Genomic DNA, 13,437 nt, shown 5'->3' with positions numbered 1-13,437 from the left:
ATTTTCAAGGTTCCCCTCTACGATAGCTCATAAAGAGGGGACCTCGCCTTATCTCCTTTCTACTGCATATGTGAATGAGTTCTTGTTTAAAATTGTGCTTAATTTAAAATGAGACATCTAATAATGCTGTATACAATGTGTTTACCTCGGCTGATGGGTGTCACTGCTGGACTCTGGGGTCCGATGATGGGGCTGGTAGAGTGGTTGCTATGGTTACTGTGAGCATGGCTGCCGTCTTGTGAGTCACTTCCCGTTCGCTGGGGATGAGGGGACTGGTTCTCAGGGGGGATGAGCGGGGGCGTGGCAGGTAAGGGGATGTCTGGGGCACTTTTTGCTCGTTCTCTCTCTTTACCACCTTCTTTCTCTCTGTCGCTGCCTCTTTCCCTGCTGCTCTCCTTTCGGGGTTTAATCAGTTTGGCTAAAGCTTTGGCTCCAGACCACTGACTCCTCCTGACGAAACACAACATTATGTGTTATACTGTATATTAAACATCAATATTTTCATTACACTAGGCAGCTCACTGTACTATAGTTACCTACATCACTAAATAACCATAGTTTTCCACATTAGGCTAAGTGACACTCACAAATGTGAATGATATTTCTCATATTAGTCAGTGAATATTTCTGTTTAGCTTTAGGGTTCCTCTAAATTACAGTGGTAGAATATGAAAAATGACCAAGAATAAGAGCTTTCTAATTCTAGAAATGCAGTGTTAATGATAAAAGTGTTACTTTTTGGGTGTAGGGTCATAGAACTTGTACTGGTCCATGATCTTCTCCTCTAGTTTCTCTTTTTGACGACGGAGAGAATTCAGCTTATCACTAATCAGAGAGGGACAGGCAGAGTGAAAGGAGGAAAGAAGGAGACATTATTTAAATGACATTAGTGCTCCATCATTTTTAACTTTTATTGTATTAACAGTTACAGTATAAACTGTATATACCTATTTACTAAGAGTTAACATTACATTAGAACAGATGTTGCACTGTGTGTAGTGTACTAACATGTAGAGTTTCTGCTCCTGGTGATACATCTCTTTGCTTTCCATGCTCCTCTCCAGCAGCGTGTGGTTCTGCTGACTCAGCAGGTTGATCTGACTCAGAAGGTGGTGGTTCTCCTCTTCCAGATTCCCTTTCAGTCGACTCAACAGCTTAACACACACATGTGAGTGTGAAATATGTGTTACACTGTATTTAACTTATGGTGATATAAAAAGAGTTTGTTTGTCTGTTTACCTCGCAGTGGTTGTCTAGTTTAGTCATGGTTAGATCCAGGCTTTGATGTTGCTCCATTAGCGCATCGTATCGTGCAATTGATCGACTCAATTCCAGCTGGGCAGAGCTTAATGAGCTCTTGAGCTCATTTAAACGCTGTTGGTGGCCTTCACCTTGCTCTGACTGATGCGACAGGTTCTCTGTCAGTCTAAAGCAGGAGTACAAAAAGTAAGAGAGGAGGGAAAGATGTTGGAGTACTTTGATAAAAGTCAAGTTATCAGCTCGTATAAAAATCAGTATCTAACTGTAGCTATGGTTGTTGACCTAATGTTATCTGTGCTGGGCCAATATTGCTTTGCCACATGTGTGCATATAAGAAATGAATAGTTTTGCCTTTTGAGATCTCACTGCATCACACAGGTGATCACAGAGTCAGAAATTGCTGCCATGACTTCTCCAAGAGACAGGGCATGCTGCATGTTTGACTCATAGCACTTAACATTAGCATCATATCACCTTTCATTACCAACATGCAGACTGCTTAACACAGAACCTGCTAAAACCTGAGAAAGACAAATAAATTTAAAACAAAGTAGAAAACAAATACATGGAAAACAAAAACACAGTGCATTACATAAAATAGTTATCAAACCTATGAAACCTTGGAGTGTATAAAACATAACAATGTATTTAAAAAGGCTCATCACCTAAAGATTATGTGTGTTTGTGTGTAGTTCAGTACCTGTTCACTTCTGTTTTTAGCTGCAGATTCTCTTGCTGTAATAACCTATTTCTCTGGATCTCCTGGTTTAGCTCCTCCTTCTCTTTCTGACCACGCTTCTCATGTTCCTCCCATTTCTCTTTGTGCTGCAGCAAAACGCAGTACCTGCAGCCAGCCAGAGCAAAGGGGTTACAGTTACTTGGAGCCGCCTGTGATTATATCCCAGAGTCTACACAGTCGCTCAAACAAATATGAACAGTATGATGAGGAGAGCAGGCTTGTATTAATATTATGTTTCTGCTCAATGTTCTTAAACATGACCATGAGTTGGCGTGGAGACTTTTCTGCCTAGATGCCATACTAATTGCTATTATAGCTCAATGACCATGGCACTAAGTTAGTTTGTTTCATTAGTATTTGTCATCCGACTAAATACAAATGTGCATTTTACGTACTTGCTCTGCAGTGTCCTGTGTTCACCTTCTAGCGCCCTATGTTTGCTTTTCAGTCCAGCATGCTGACTAATCAGCTGCTCGTACTCATGTGCTTGCCGCTCATGGACACTCAGCAGGCGCTCGTGGTCAATCAGCACACTTTCTCGACCTCGCCACGCCTCCTCACGCTGCCGCTGCCATGACTCTACCTCTGCCTCCAAGGCAGTGACTTGGCCCTGCAGCACTGCATTCTGGGCCATGAGAGATGCACTCTGGGAGGAGACTGTGGAGTTCTCCACCTAAGAGTGCCATTAGAAAATTAATTATTAAAAAAAACTATAATTCGAAGAAAAGTGTTTATTTACTTTATATTTATTAAATAATATTATTCTTTATTAAATTTGTCTAAATTTCATACCTGCAGCTTTGCTGTCTGTGTATGTAGGGCAGAGTTCTGTTCCTGCAGGGTGGTGGTATGTCGCTGTAGCACCACTATCTGGTTATTAAGAGAAGTGTTTTGGTTCTCCAGCTGTCTGAGCTGCTCCTTCAGTAGACTGCTCTCTGTCTGCAGGGAGGCATTCTGCAGAACATGATGACAGAAAAACATTTCAAGTAGTGAAATGTACCGTGGTACTCAGGACTCAAGTAATAGATAATATTTAGGTATTAGTCATCATGTTTTTGTAGGCAACATCACAGAAATACAATATTTGAAAAAGTATTTAAAAAATATAACTCATGTGCCAGATGGGTATTGTAATGTAGGCACAACAATGTATAAAATACACAGTAGTTTTTTAGTTATGACTGATCATTATGGTCTATATAATCTGCGAAAATAAATATTTTGCCAATTTAAATTGAAAACAGTGTGCAAACAACATGGAATATAACTGAAGAAGTTAAGACATGTTTGAAATATAAACATGAGATGCACCGTGAGGTTTCTATACAGGGATTGAAGTGCATTACTTACACTCTTTTCTACATCTATTAGATGATCTTTAATTCGTAGCAGCTCAGCAGTGGCTGACACTTGACTCTGGTCACCACCTGAGCGCTGGGAGTTATGACTTTCCTCCTTTTCCTGACGCAGTGCAGACATGGTCTGACGAGCCTAAAGAAAAAATGTACGGGGTCAGAGGCTTGTTTAATTCATTCAATTTGCTGACTAAACAATACCGTGACAGTAGAAAACATGACATTAAAACTAGCTGAAAATGTAAAAGCCTAACTGTTTTTTTTTTTTTAAAAGTCTCTGTGTCAAATGATGGCTACACTAAAGGTTTCTAAAGGGGCAGAAACACTACACTGACCTAGTTTCAAGGTGAAACAAAATTTATGTATGTATGTTCTTACATTGGTTAGCTCGGCACGTAGCGTAGTGTTGACTTTGTTGCTCTCCTCTACTTTGTTTTCCAGAGTGGTGATTTTCTCCTCCTTGACTTTCATCATCTGTTGGACAGTCTCCTCTAGCCTAGATTCCAGCAGCTTGTATTTACTGACATACACACATGAAAGACTCTATGAAACACCCAGTGATTCAAAACACGACCATGTTGTTCACTCAGAACCATTACTGCACTTAAAATTGTTTTGAGCCCTACAATTGGACTGAAGTATGCAAATACAAAAGACGGCTACCTGTCCTCCAGTGTGTGCTCTTGCTGCAGAAGTTTCTCCCTGTTTAGTCCAATCTTCTCCAGCTCTTCATTAAGTCTCTCCAACTCAACACTCTGCTGCTGAACACTCAGCTTCTCTGACACCAGCTCCTGCATGCACACAGATGTGTGATACAACATGACAACATGGTTACACCATAGAGATAATAAAATGCACATCACAATTAAAGCCTGTATAATGTAGGAAAGCTGACGGTGCGTTTAATCTGTGGTAATACTGGTTTTCTTCTAACCTTACAAAATTATAATTGTAATGAGCACTATAAAAACACACAAAATGAACATGTGCACCACTGTTTACTCCATGAAAATGGTAAAGGTAAAGAAGCATTTTCTTCTCACCTCTCTCAGAGCAGCCAGAGTTCTCCTGTCAATGGTTGCTTGTTTATGTAGCTCTTTATTTTCCCTCTCTATCTCTTTGGCTTTGACTGCCACTTCTTTCAGTCTGTCTACTTCCTTACTAAGAGCTATGCTTTCCTTCTCCACTGTAGCCAACTGCCTGGTTTTCTCCTCCAGTTCTGTCTCCCTCCCCTCTAGCAGGCTTCTAATCCTCCAGATTTCCTTCTCCAGGTGTTTTCTGCCCTTCTCGGACTGCTCTAAGTCCAGTTGGAGCTTCCTTCTTTCCTTGTCTCCTTCCTCCCTCTTCCTCCGCTCCTCCTTCAGTTCCTCTACTTCCCTTGTCAGTTCCTCTTTTCTGCTTTGTGCCTCCTGCCTTTCTCTTTCCATCACTTCCTTCTCGTCTTTACTCCTCTCTATTTGCTCTTCTAACCGATGCTTCTCCTGGTTAACAGCTGCCACGTTCAATTCCAGCCTTTCTGCCCTCTTCCTCTCCGTTTGTGCCTCCTCTATGACCTCCTCTAGCTTGCTCTTCAGCTCTTGTGTTTGTCTCTGTGCCTCTTTATGCTCCTCCTGTAGGTTGGCCAGCCGGGTAGACGAGGAGCGAAGGTTTTCCAGTGAGCAAAGGAGGTCCATGTTTTCTTTTGTCAGTAGACTATTCTCTGCCTCATGCCTTCCCAGTCGGTGCAGCTCATGCTGGGCCTCCTCCGCCTCCCGCTTCAGCCTGTGCACCTCCTGCTCCAGGGAGGACACCTCCTTCTCTAGAGCCTCCGCCCGCTCGCTGTATGCACGCAGAGACGCCACCTGAAGGCAAAGCAGGGACAACTGAATTTTACAGACAGATTTTTGCAGGATCATAAATAAATGCAGCACTTTATTATTTTTTATATGATTACTTCTCTGTTCAGAGTATCCCTGCTCCGCTCCAGCCTTGCCGCCTCTCTCTCAGCCTCCTCGCATCTTCCGGCCCTCTCTCTCAGCCTTGTTGCTTCTTCATTGGCTACTTTGAGCTGAGCCTCCAAGCTAGCCAATCGGGAGCTGGTGTCAGTGATGTTCTGATGGAGTAAACTGTTCTCTGCTTCCACCTCGCGGACCCTCGCCTCACTGTTAGACTGAGCGCGCTCCTGAAGAGATGCCACCGCATCAGACAGGTGCTGTTTCTCACTCTCCAACTCTGAGATCTGATTGGAGACAACAAGTAGAAAAAAAGGACAATGGCATGAGCAAATAATGCATTTTGGTTTCTACGCAAAAACTAACAACATATTCCCAGAGTGTACATGTGCTCATCACCTGACGGTCCTTCTCTGCCCTCAGAGCATGCATTTCTTTCTCCAGACTCTGTTTTTCTTTCAATAGTTCCTCTCCCAAAGACTCCATATCCTGATTTGTCAGTCTCTCCTGGTCCAATAAGCCTTGAAGACGTTCCAACTAATAAACATAAAATGTTAAGTAGTTATTAGTAGCAGATAATACACATAAGTATATTAGTTATTTGTACACATTTCTCCTTTCTGTACAAATAGTAATAGTGTGTTGAGGCTTCATACCTTCTTGCTGAGACTCTGGTTCTCCCTGTCCAGCTCCTGGTCATGGAGCTGCTTCTCCTGCAAGAGGAGGTTCTCCTCTTTCACTCTCTCTATTGAGGTCTGCAGTTCCCGGTTCTCTTTCTCCAGCTTTAACATTCGACTGGAAACACACTCGTTGAGCTCGTGGACCAATGACTTACGACCTGTAGCACAGAGAAATATTCTTTTTTTAAAGAACTGAATATAGAAAATAACATTTGCAGACACACAAACAGAACAGGCAACAACAGAATCTTACTCTCTGTGTTAGTGTTGTCACTGTTCTTGGTCAGCTGCTCCAGCTCCCAGCCGAGGTGAGCTGACTCGTTCATACTCTGTTTCTGTCCGATCTCCAGCAGCATATTCTCCTCCACCAGCTCCTCCAGCCTCTGGCGCTCATTGTCCCTCTCCTGGACAAACACACACACACATGCACACAAACACACAGATTAGCAAATTACAATGCCTTAAAATGCACAGCTGATGAAAGGCAGTTCGACCCAAAGACACAGACGGACACGTACAGACTGATGGTATAGTTGAGCTGATGGTATCAATATTTCTAAGCTAATGGACTGTAGAATGACAGATATTGTATATAATATAAAGTATACATCGTAACATATGTTACCATTTCCAGGTCCTGTATCTTAGCTCTTAGTAATAGGTTGTCTTTCTCCAGTACATGTAGTTTATCACAACGTGCTCTGGAGGCTGATAGCTGCTCTTCCAACAGCACCTTTGTTTCCATTAGAGTCAGGTTGTCCTCACGAAGCTCCTAAATGACCACGCATATACAAGAACACACATAAGCACACACCATCACATGATGAAGTAATATTGTGTAATATTATGGAGTGTACTGCTATGTACTATGATGCTGGGGTTGTACCTCCACTCTGGTCTTGTAGAAGTGAACATCATTGAGTTTCTCTTTACACCTGGAAAGTTCAGTCTCCAGTCTGTCGACCCTGGCTGCTTTTTCCCTTAGTGAGTCCACTTCATCCCGATAAACTCGAACCGAACGAGCCTCACAAGACAGTGACTGATTCTGAACCACACACGCACGCGCACACACAGATACACGCACGCACGCATACACGCGTTATTATCATCTTCCATGATTTTCACTGATTCTGTCATGATAAATAAAACCTAATGAACCTAACTGGAGAGGAGAAGACATGTATTTCTTCTCTGATGAGTCAATCTGACTGAAATTGTGAATTTAAAGTCATGGGAAATATTCAATTATTCAAAAAAGTAACAAATAGTGAAATATATCTATTGCACCAGAAAACTGAACAATGTGTCTAATCCAGACAAAATTAGTATGTTCCCAGCCATACACAGACAGCACACAGAGTTCATTGTTTTTTAGAGTTTACAAAGAGGTCCTAACCTCTTGTTTCAGCCTCTGTAGCTCCTGATCCAGACGCTCCACTTCATGTTTTGAATCCATGAGCTGCTCCGTCTTCTCCTCCCTGCAAACATAAGCATTGTCACAAACCCGCGCGCACACACACACACACAGATAAATAACAGAGCAGTTTCTATGAAAACATTTACAATCTGTCATTATGCTCTATAATCAGCTCCACACCCTGGTTTAGTTCAACATGGTAATAAGATTGGAGAAACATGCAGCAGACTGGCCATACTGTCGGTCATACTCTTTATTTTATTTCATTTCGTAAAAGAGCCTAGACTGTATATTCTGCTGAATGTCTTCCAGTTGCTGTGTGGGACTGTATAGTTAACCTTCAAATAGAAGGCTCCCCTCTGTGATTACACTGTTGATTTATTATAACTAGACAACATAATAACCTATTTTGTTGTATAATGACTTCCAGCTGTTGTTAGCATCACCATCACTTACCCACTATTGGTGGATAACAGTGGATAGTACACAGCTGCTCAACAAGTAAACATTATTTTGCAATAGACTATATAAGATGGGTTTTTGATTGTTTAACTGTTAAGACAGTATTAAAGTTAGAGGCCAATATCCAGGCTGACTCATTGACAGACTCACAGTTCTTGTCGATATCTGCGGAGCTTGGCCTTTGTATCAGCGAGCTCCACAGACAGATGCTGTTTCTCTTCTTTGTTCAGCCCCGCTCCAGTCACAGCCAATCCTCCGTTATTCAGTCCCACACCTCCAGAACTCTGCCCACGCTCTGGGCTGCTTATGCCCAGCTTTCTGCACCATTCCTGGGGCTGCTGACTGGAGAGGTAGTCCCTCTCCTGGGTCAGATCCACAATCACCTGAAAGACAGCAGAATTGTTTTTGCTAAATTTCACTTAATTCCTTTTAAAATAAAGATACAGGAACACTTTTTCCATCAATCAATCCTTTCTAACAAAATGTATTGTATTCATTGGTGTGTTAAAATTAAAAGTTACAAATATTTTTAACCAAACTGAGCATCATTATATCCATAATGAGTCAATGTAAATGACAACACCTGTTATTTAACTGCATACATTTACAGCCCATGTAGTTTAATATGCAAAACATAAATATTCTTAGCATTATTTTTCAAATATCACAAACAGCATAGCGGTGATTTTTTTAGTCTGTGTACCTCACTGGCTTTGTCTCTCTGGTCAATGAGTTGCTGCAGTGAAGCAGCCATGTTGCGGGACAGAGGTTCCAGCTCTTCAGGTGGGAGATCGGCTTCCTCCTCCAGCCAGGACAAGTCGAGAACATTCATCTGGTTGTGAGTGACCTGCAACAATCCCCCACACAAAATGTGACATTCCAAAAATAAAAGTATGACTTAATGGTTTATGCTTAGCGTAAAGTTCAGACTAGAAAACATTTCTTACATATTCTTAATGTCAACTTTTAATTTAACTACTTTGTCTTTCCAATATTTTCTATATATCATTCATAATGTCTTTTTCACATAACATAAAGTATGACATCTGGCAGTGGCAAGGCAATGTACAGTACCGTAATACAAAAGTTACGATTCAATATATTGGAATATTGTGATTTTAATAATTCGGCCATATTAAAAAGATAATTCGGCCATATTAATATGTCCATATTCTGACATATTAGTATGAGTTTTCTATGCAATCAGAACATCTTTATAGTGCTTGGGAGTTTTAACACAACTCTCTACTATAAATCTTTGATTAGGTCATCGAACAGATAATAATCTGGCTGAAGATGGACTGATACTACAAGAAGCATACTACTACTGTATATTAAATGTCACAGTCACAGTAAATCAATGTACATGATGTGACATTACTAGGAGAACAACAAGCTAATGTACCAACCACTTGTGCACTGCTGCGATCAATACACACTTTAGAATAAGTGCAGACTGTCAGCCTTAAATAAAAGATTTTAGGTAGAAACAATTTTTTAAATATGGTTAAGAAAACACCATAACAAATACCTAAACTTGTGTTCTACATAGATGATTACTATTACTTCTATCAATAAGACTAATCAGCTCGTATTCTACTGACCTCCTGGATGTGAGAGACGATGGCAGCCTGGGTCTCAATATCTAGCAGCTTGATCTTCTCTATCATCTCCTCCTTACGGTCACACTGAGCACGCACACACACAAAAACAAAAACAAGCAGGGGTAAATTAAAATGAAACATCAACATTAGATATCTGAATAAACCTATTGAATTTATTTAATTATGATAAAATAAAAATAGCTCCAGGTTGTTAATGTTACTGTATGTTGCCATTACACTGGTGTATATTGGTTCACATGCAGATTGTATGTTCGGTGAATGTTTGCTGGGCTGGAGTTATTTTGTACAACATGAACAACATTTTCATGTGGTTATATCAACCCCTCCCTCCTGCTCTCTCTCTCTCTCTGTTTTCATTCATGGCTCCCACATGATCGTCCTCTTTCACGGAACCAGTAGAACCAGTGCAGGGAGGGAGACAAAAGGGGGAAGACAGAAAAAGGGAGGGAAATTAGGAAGCAGAGAGCAAGGCAAAGCCACAAGCAAAGGAAAACAACTGTTGGGTTCAGAGCCATGGGAGAGGTGAAAATTAGACAACGAAAGCCAGAGAAAACACCTGCGCCCCCTCCTCCCACATGACTGTCCTGCCTTCTTTAATTAGACATAACCCAATTAACTCTTGCCTCACCTTAATGGCTAGTTCAGACGTGATTTGCAAAACTATACAAATAATAATATACAAATATTTAAGCTACAGTTAGAATGCCTGTAGGCAAGGCTGTGAAATCAGAACAATGGGTCATTCAAAAAGCCAAGTCATAATCCTCATTACTTTTAAATGAGCAATTGATGTGTGCCACGTGTTTTTGAATCCTGCAGTCCCATCCTGCCCCTTATCAGGAGGAACGGCTGTGCTCAGACATGCAAAACTAAACCAGGCACAAATACACTTCTTGGGAGAGACTGGGTGGCACAGTAAGCTACAGTGTGTGTGTGTGTGTGTGTGTGTTTGCGTGCATGCACACATGTTACCTGGACAGCACAGCCTAGTATCAGCAACAAAAGTCTTTTCAGTTCTTCCATGCTCTTGGCTGGAGGGAACAAAATACAGAGGTGCTGTACATCACAAACATTATTGATCCAAACCTTTTGCAACAAAGTGCTTCAAAGAGGAGAAAGCATAGTTCAGCTGAGTAAAAGTGAAACGACGTCACTACAAGTCACACACGAGTCTTTGAACTTTTAGTTTGAAGAAATGATCTAAGGTTGATAGATGAGGCAGCAGCAGCCCTCAGGCTGTTACATATAACCTCCACTGCTCACTACAGACTCTCTATTGTTAGTTTAATTGAACAATAAGTGAACAGCAACTGTTAATGTTGTTAAGTCTTTTGTGAACAGTGACTCTCTCAAAATACATTTTGTATCATTATTGACTGGTACTACATCTATACATCATTCCTCAGTAACTAGGACCATGGAACATGGACAAAAGAAAAACCTCACTAGATAGGCTGTTATCTTACATCAGGTCACACCCACTATGCTACTATGTTGTTACTTTGTGAATGTAAAGCCTGCTCACAAAGCTAACTGGTAGGACCATGATAACAATAAGATGAGAGGAAAATGATTTCTGGGATATTGTATATAATTTGCAGGCGTGAGAAAGAAGCTGTCTGACCTATTTTTATTTTTCCTTTGTTTTAACAGGGAATTCTCACAGACTTTAAATGTTTGTGTGTGAATGAGTGTATGTGAGGCTATTTATAATTTACATTTCATGAAAATGAAATGAAAAAATTTCAATATGTAATCACAAACGTAAACGTAACCTCTAACTTTACAACCTATTAGAGTTGAAAACTATCCAACACTAAATCAATAATAACCTCATCCTGTACCCAATATGCTCCTGCCTTTTTTTGCTTGCAGCTACAATTTCGAAAATTTTGAAGCCTTCTGCATTTACCAGTACAAGAGCAAACTTGCATATTTGATGGATTTGGATTAGCTAGGTGTGTCCACTATGTTGTGTGGGGATGTTACCTGATAATGGATCCTTGGCGATGCAGAGGATGTTGGGAAGGGGCATGACAATTAACTGCTTTAAGTTCTCCTGTAGCACAGATGAAGGGAGGGGTGTTGAGGGGTTAGAGGGGAAAAGAGAGAGCAAGCAAATCAATTTTCAATCTTACAGAGAAGATTAGTGAAAGTGATAAACACTACATGGGCAGACGGGCCAACTAGGCTTATTACAATGCATTTCACATTTTTAGCAGCTCTAAAAGAAGAGTGCTTACTATGGTATAAAGAGACACAAACAATCCAAGTGTGGAAGCAGAGCTTACACTGACTGTCCTCTACAGTCCTTTACTTGTTCTTAAAACAGCTGCTGAACTTGGATCACAACACATTTATAGAAGTGAATCAAAGTCCAACCACCAACTGACCCACACTTGTTTGCATGTTTGTGTGTGTGTGTGTGTGTGTGTGTGTGTGTGTGTGTGTGTGTGTGTGTGTGTGTGTGTGTGTGTGTGTGTGTGTGTGTGTGTCTGAGAGAGAATGTGTGTAAAGGCAAGCAGCCAACAGGAAACACCCTCCCGTCAGACAAAGAGTGTGTGTGTGTGTGTGTGTCTCAGGAAAGACACAGCCCACTAGGAGGAATTGCTTTCCATTGCTGAATATCCTCTCCTGTCTCCTGAACACACCTGAATGTCCAGACATGTCAAAAAAATATAAGACAAGGCAAGGCTGTGCTCGTCAGCAGGCTGGCTGGAATGGTACACTGAATAACACAGGGCAGTCATAATATGAAAACCTATCTGTCCTTCTATCCTTTCTGTAGTACCAAATCACATGTGGCATATTTAGTGGCAAGAAAGTCGAGAGCATTAACAAATATAATGTGCATAAATAATAACCAAAAATCTTTACTGCGTTTATTAAGAAAACAACCAAAAAAAAAAAACAAAAAAACAACCTCATTTGAGTTTGATCCGCACAAGAAGAATACGCTTATGTGAAACACGCCACGATGAAGAATTGTTGATTTACATAAAGTTAGAAAGGATTACAAAGTGATGTCAAAGACTTTAGAAATTCAACAGTCTACATTTAGACAAACAGTCTACAAATGGAGACACTTTGGGACTGTGGCTAATCTACCAAGAAGTGAGTAGTCAGTCAAAATGAACCCAGTTATTAATTCCAAGGGTTCACATGCTTTTTCCACTCGCACTATGAAGTTTTTATTGTCGTTCTCAATAAAGACATGAAAGATCAGAATTTTGTTGGTGTTATTATTTTAGGCACATTATATTTGTTGATACTCTTGATTTAGATGAAGATCATATCAGATTTTATGACAAATGACTGCATAAAACCACGATATTCCAAAAGGTTCACATACTTTTCTTTGCCACTACAGCATTCCAATTTATGATATGACTTGTGTTTGTGCCTATATTTGGACATGGTCACATATTAATGAGATACAGGGCTCTGGTCTTGAGTGTCATCTGCTAACCAGGCAAAACAAAGCACGATCAGCTTACACCACAGATACCACTGAGCTCCAGGTACTGAGCCATACCTGCGGATACTGTTGCACCCCTGGATTATGCACCAGCAGGTAATGAGAGACCCAGTCTCACACACACACTAACGCACACACTAACGCACACACTAACGCACACACTGTACAGCGTGAATAAAACATGTCAGCTGGCTACCACATGTATTTAAGTCACAGAGCCGGTCTGCAAGCTTCACCTCAGAGTTTGTTTGTTTCATCATGACAGACAGGTTTAACAACAAGCAAGAGCTAAACACTAATTTTACAAGTGGAGATGAAAAAAGGGAGATGAATTGTCTGCACAAGATGTGTTCATCACTATGACTGATACTCTTGCATATAACTATAACATATGGCTTCCATAAAACTTTTGTTTGTCCTTTTGGTATTGAAAAATGAATAATTTAGTTTGTGGGTTTGTGCCAACATTTAAAATGATGTAACTGTAGAC

The 13,437-nt window shown here is 40.8% G+C and overlaps 1 protein-coding gene across 3 annotated transcripts in view; it reads right to left on the bottom strand.

Annotated features, from left to right (window-relative positions):
• ccdc88c (coiled-coil domain containing 88C) overlaps nt 1-13,437 on the bottom strand; it is a 39,726-nt gene that overhangs the window by 12,970 nt on the left and 13,319 nt on the right. For all 3 annotated transcript variants that reach the window (XR_003298636.1, XM_026356551.1, XM_026356552.1), the window contains exons 4-26: nt 11,459-11,528; nt 10,442-10,500; nt 9,449-9,532; nt 8,548-8,691; nt 7,995-8,227; nt 7,362-7,443; nt 6,852-7,010; nt 6,591-6,737; nt 6,219-6,369; nt 5,942-6,123; nt 5,685-5,822; nt 5,288-5,572; nt 4,398-5,195; nt 4,018-4,145; nt 3,733-3,874; nt 3,350-3,490; nt 2,792-2,953; nt 2,395-2,672; nt 1,961-2,104; nt 1,240-1,426; nt 1,009-1,154; nt 736-825; nt 146-450 (exon numbers count right to left, since the gene is read on the bottom strand). Coding sequence is in view for 2 of the 3 variants with exons in the window: in XM_026356551.1 (XP_026212336.1) it covers nt 146-450; nt 736-825; nt 1,009-1,154; nt 1,240-1,426; nt 1,961-2,104; nt 2,395-2,672; nt 2,792-2,953; nt 3,350-3,490; nt 3,733-3,874; nt 4,018-4,145; nt 4,398-5,195; nt 5,288-5,572; nt 5,685-5,822; nt 5,942-6,123; nt 6,219-6,369; nt 6,591-6,737; nt 6,852-7,010; nt 7,362-7,443; nt 7,995-8,227; nt 8,548-8,691; nt 9,449-9,532; nt 10,442-10,500; nt 11,459-11,528 (4,255 nt within the window). In the remaining variant the exon portion in view is untranslated. The remainder of the gene's footprint in view (nt 1-145; nt 451-735; nt 826-1,008; nt 1,155-1,239; nt 1,427-1,960; nt 2,105-2,394; nt 2,673-2,791; nt 2,954-3,349; nt 3,491-3,732; nt 3,875-4,017; nt 4,146-4,397; nt 5,196-5,287; nt 5,573-5,684; nt 5,823-5,941; nt 6,124-6,218; nt 6,370-6,590; nt 6,738-6,851; nt 7,011-7,361; nt 7,444-7,994; nt 8,228-8,547; nt 8,692-9,448; nt 9,533-10,441; nt 10,501-11,458; nt 11,529-13,437) is intronic.

This window comes from Anabas testudineus, chromosome 12 (assembly GCF_900324465.2).
Source record: "Anabas testudineus chromosome 12, fAnaTes1.2, whole genome shotgun sequence".
Taxonomy (NCBI): domain Eukaryota; kingdom Metazoa; phylum Chordata; class Actinopteri; order Anabantiformes; family Anabantidae; genus Anabas; species Anabas testudineus.
The sequence above is the reverse complement of the archived record's forward strand: the minus strand, read 5'-3'. Positions and strand labels throughout refer to the sequence as shown.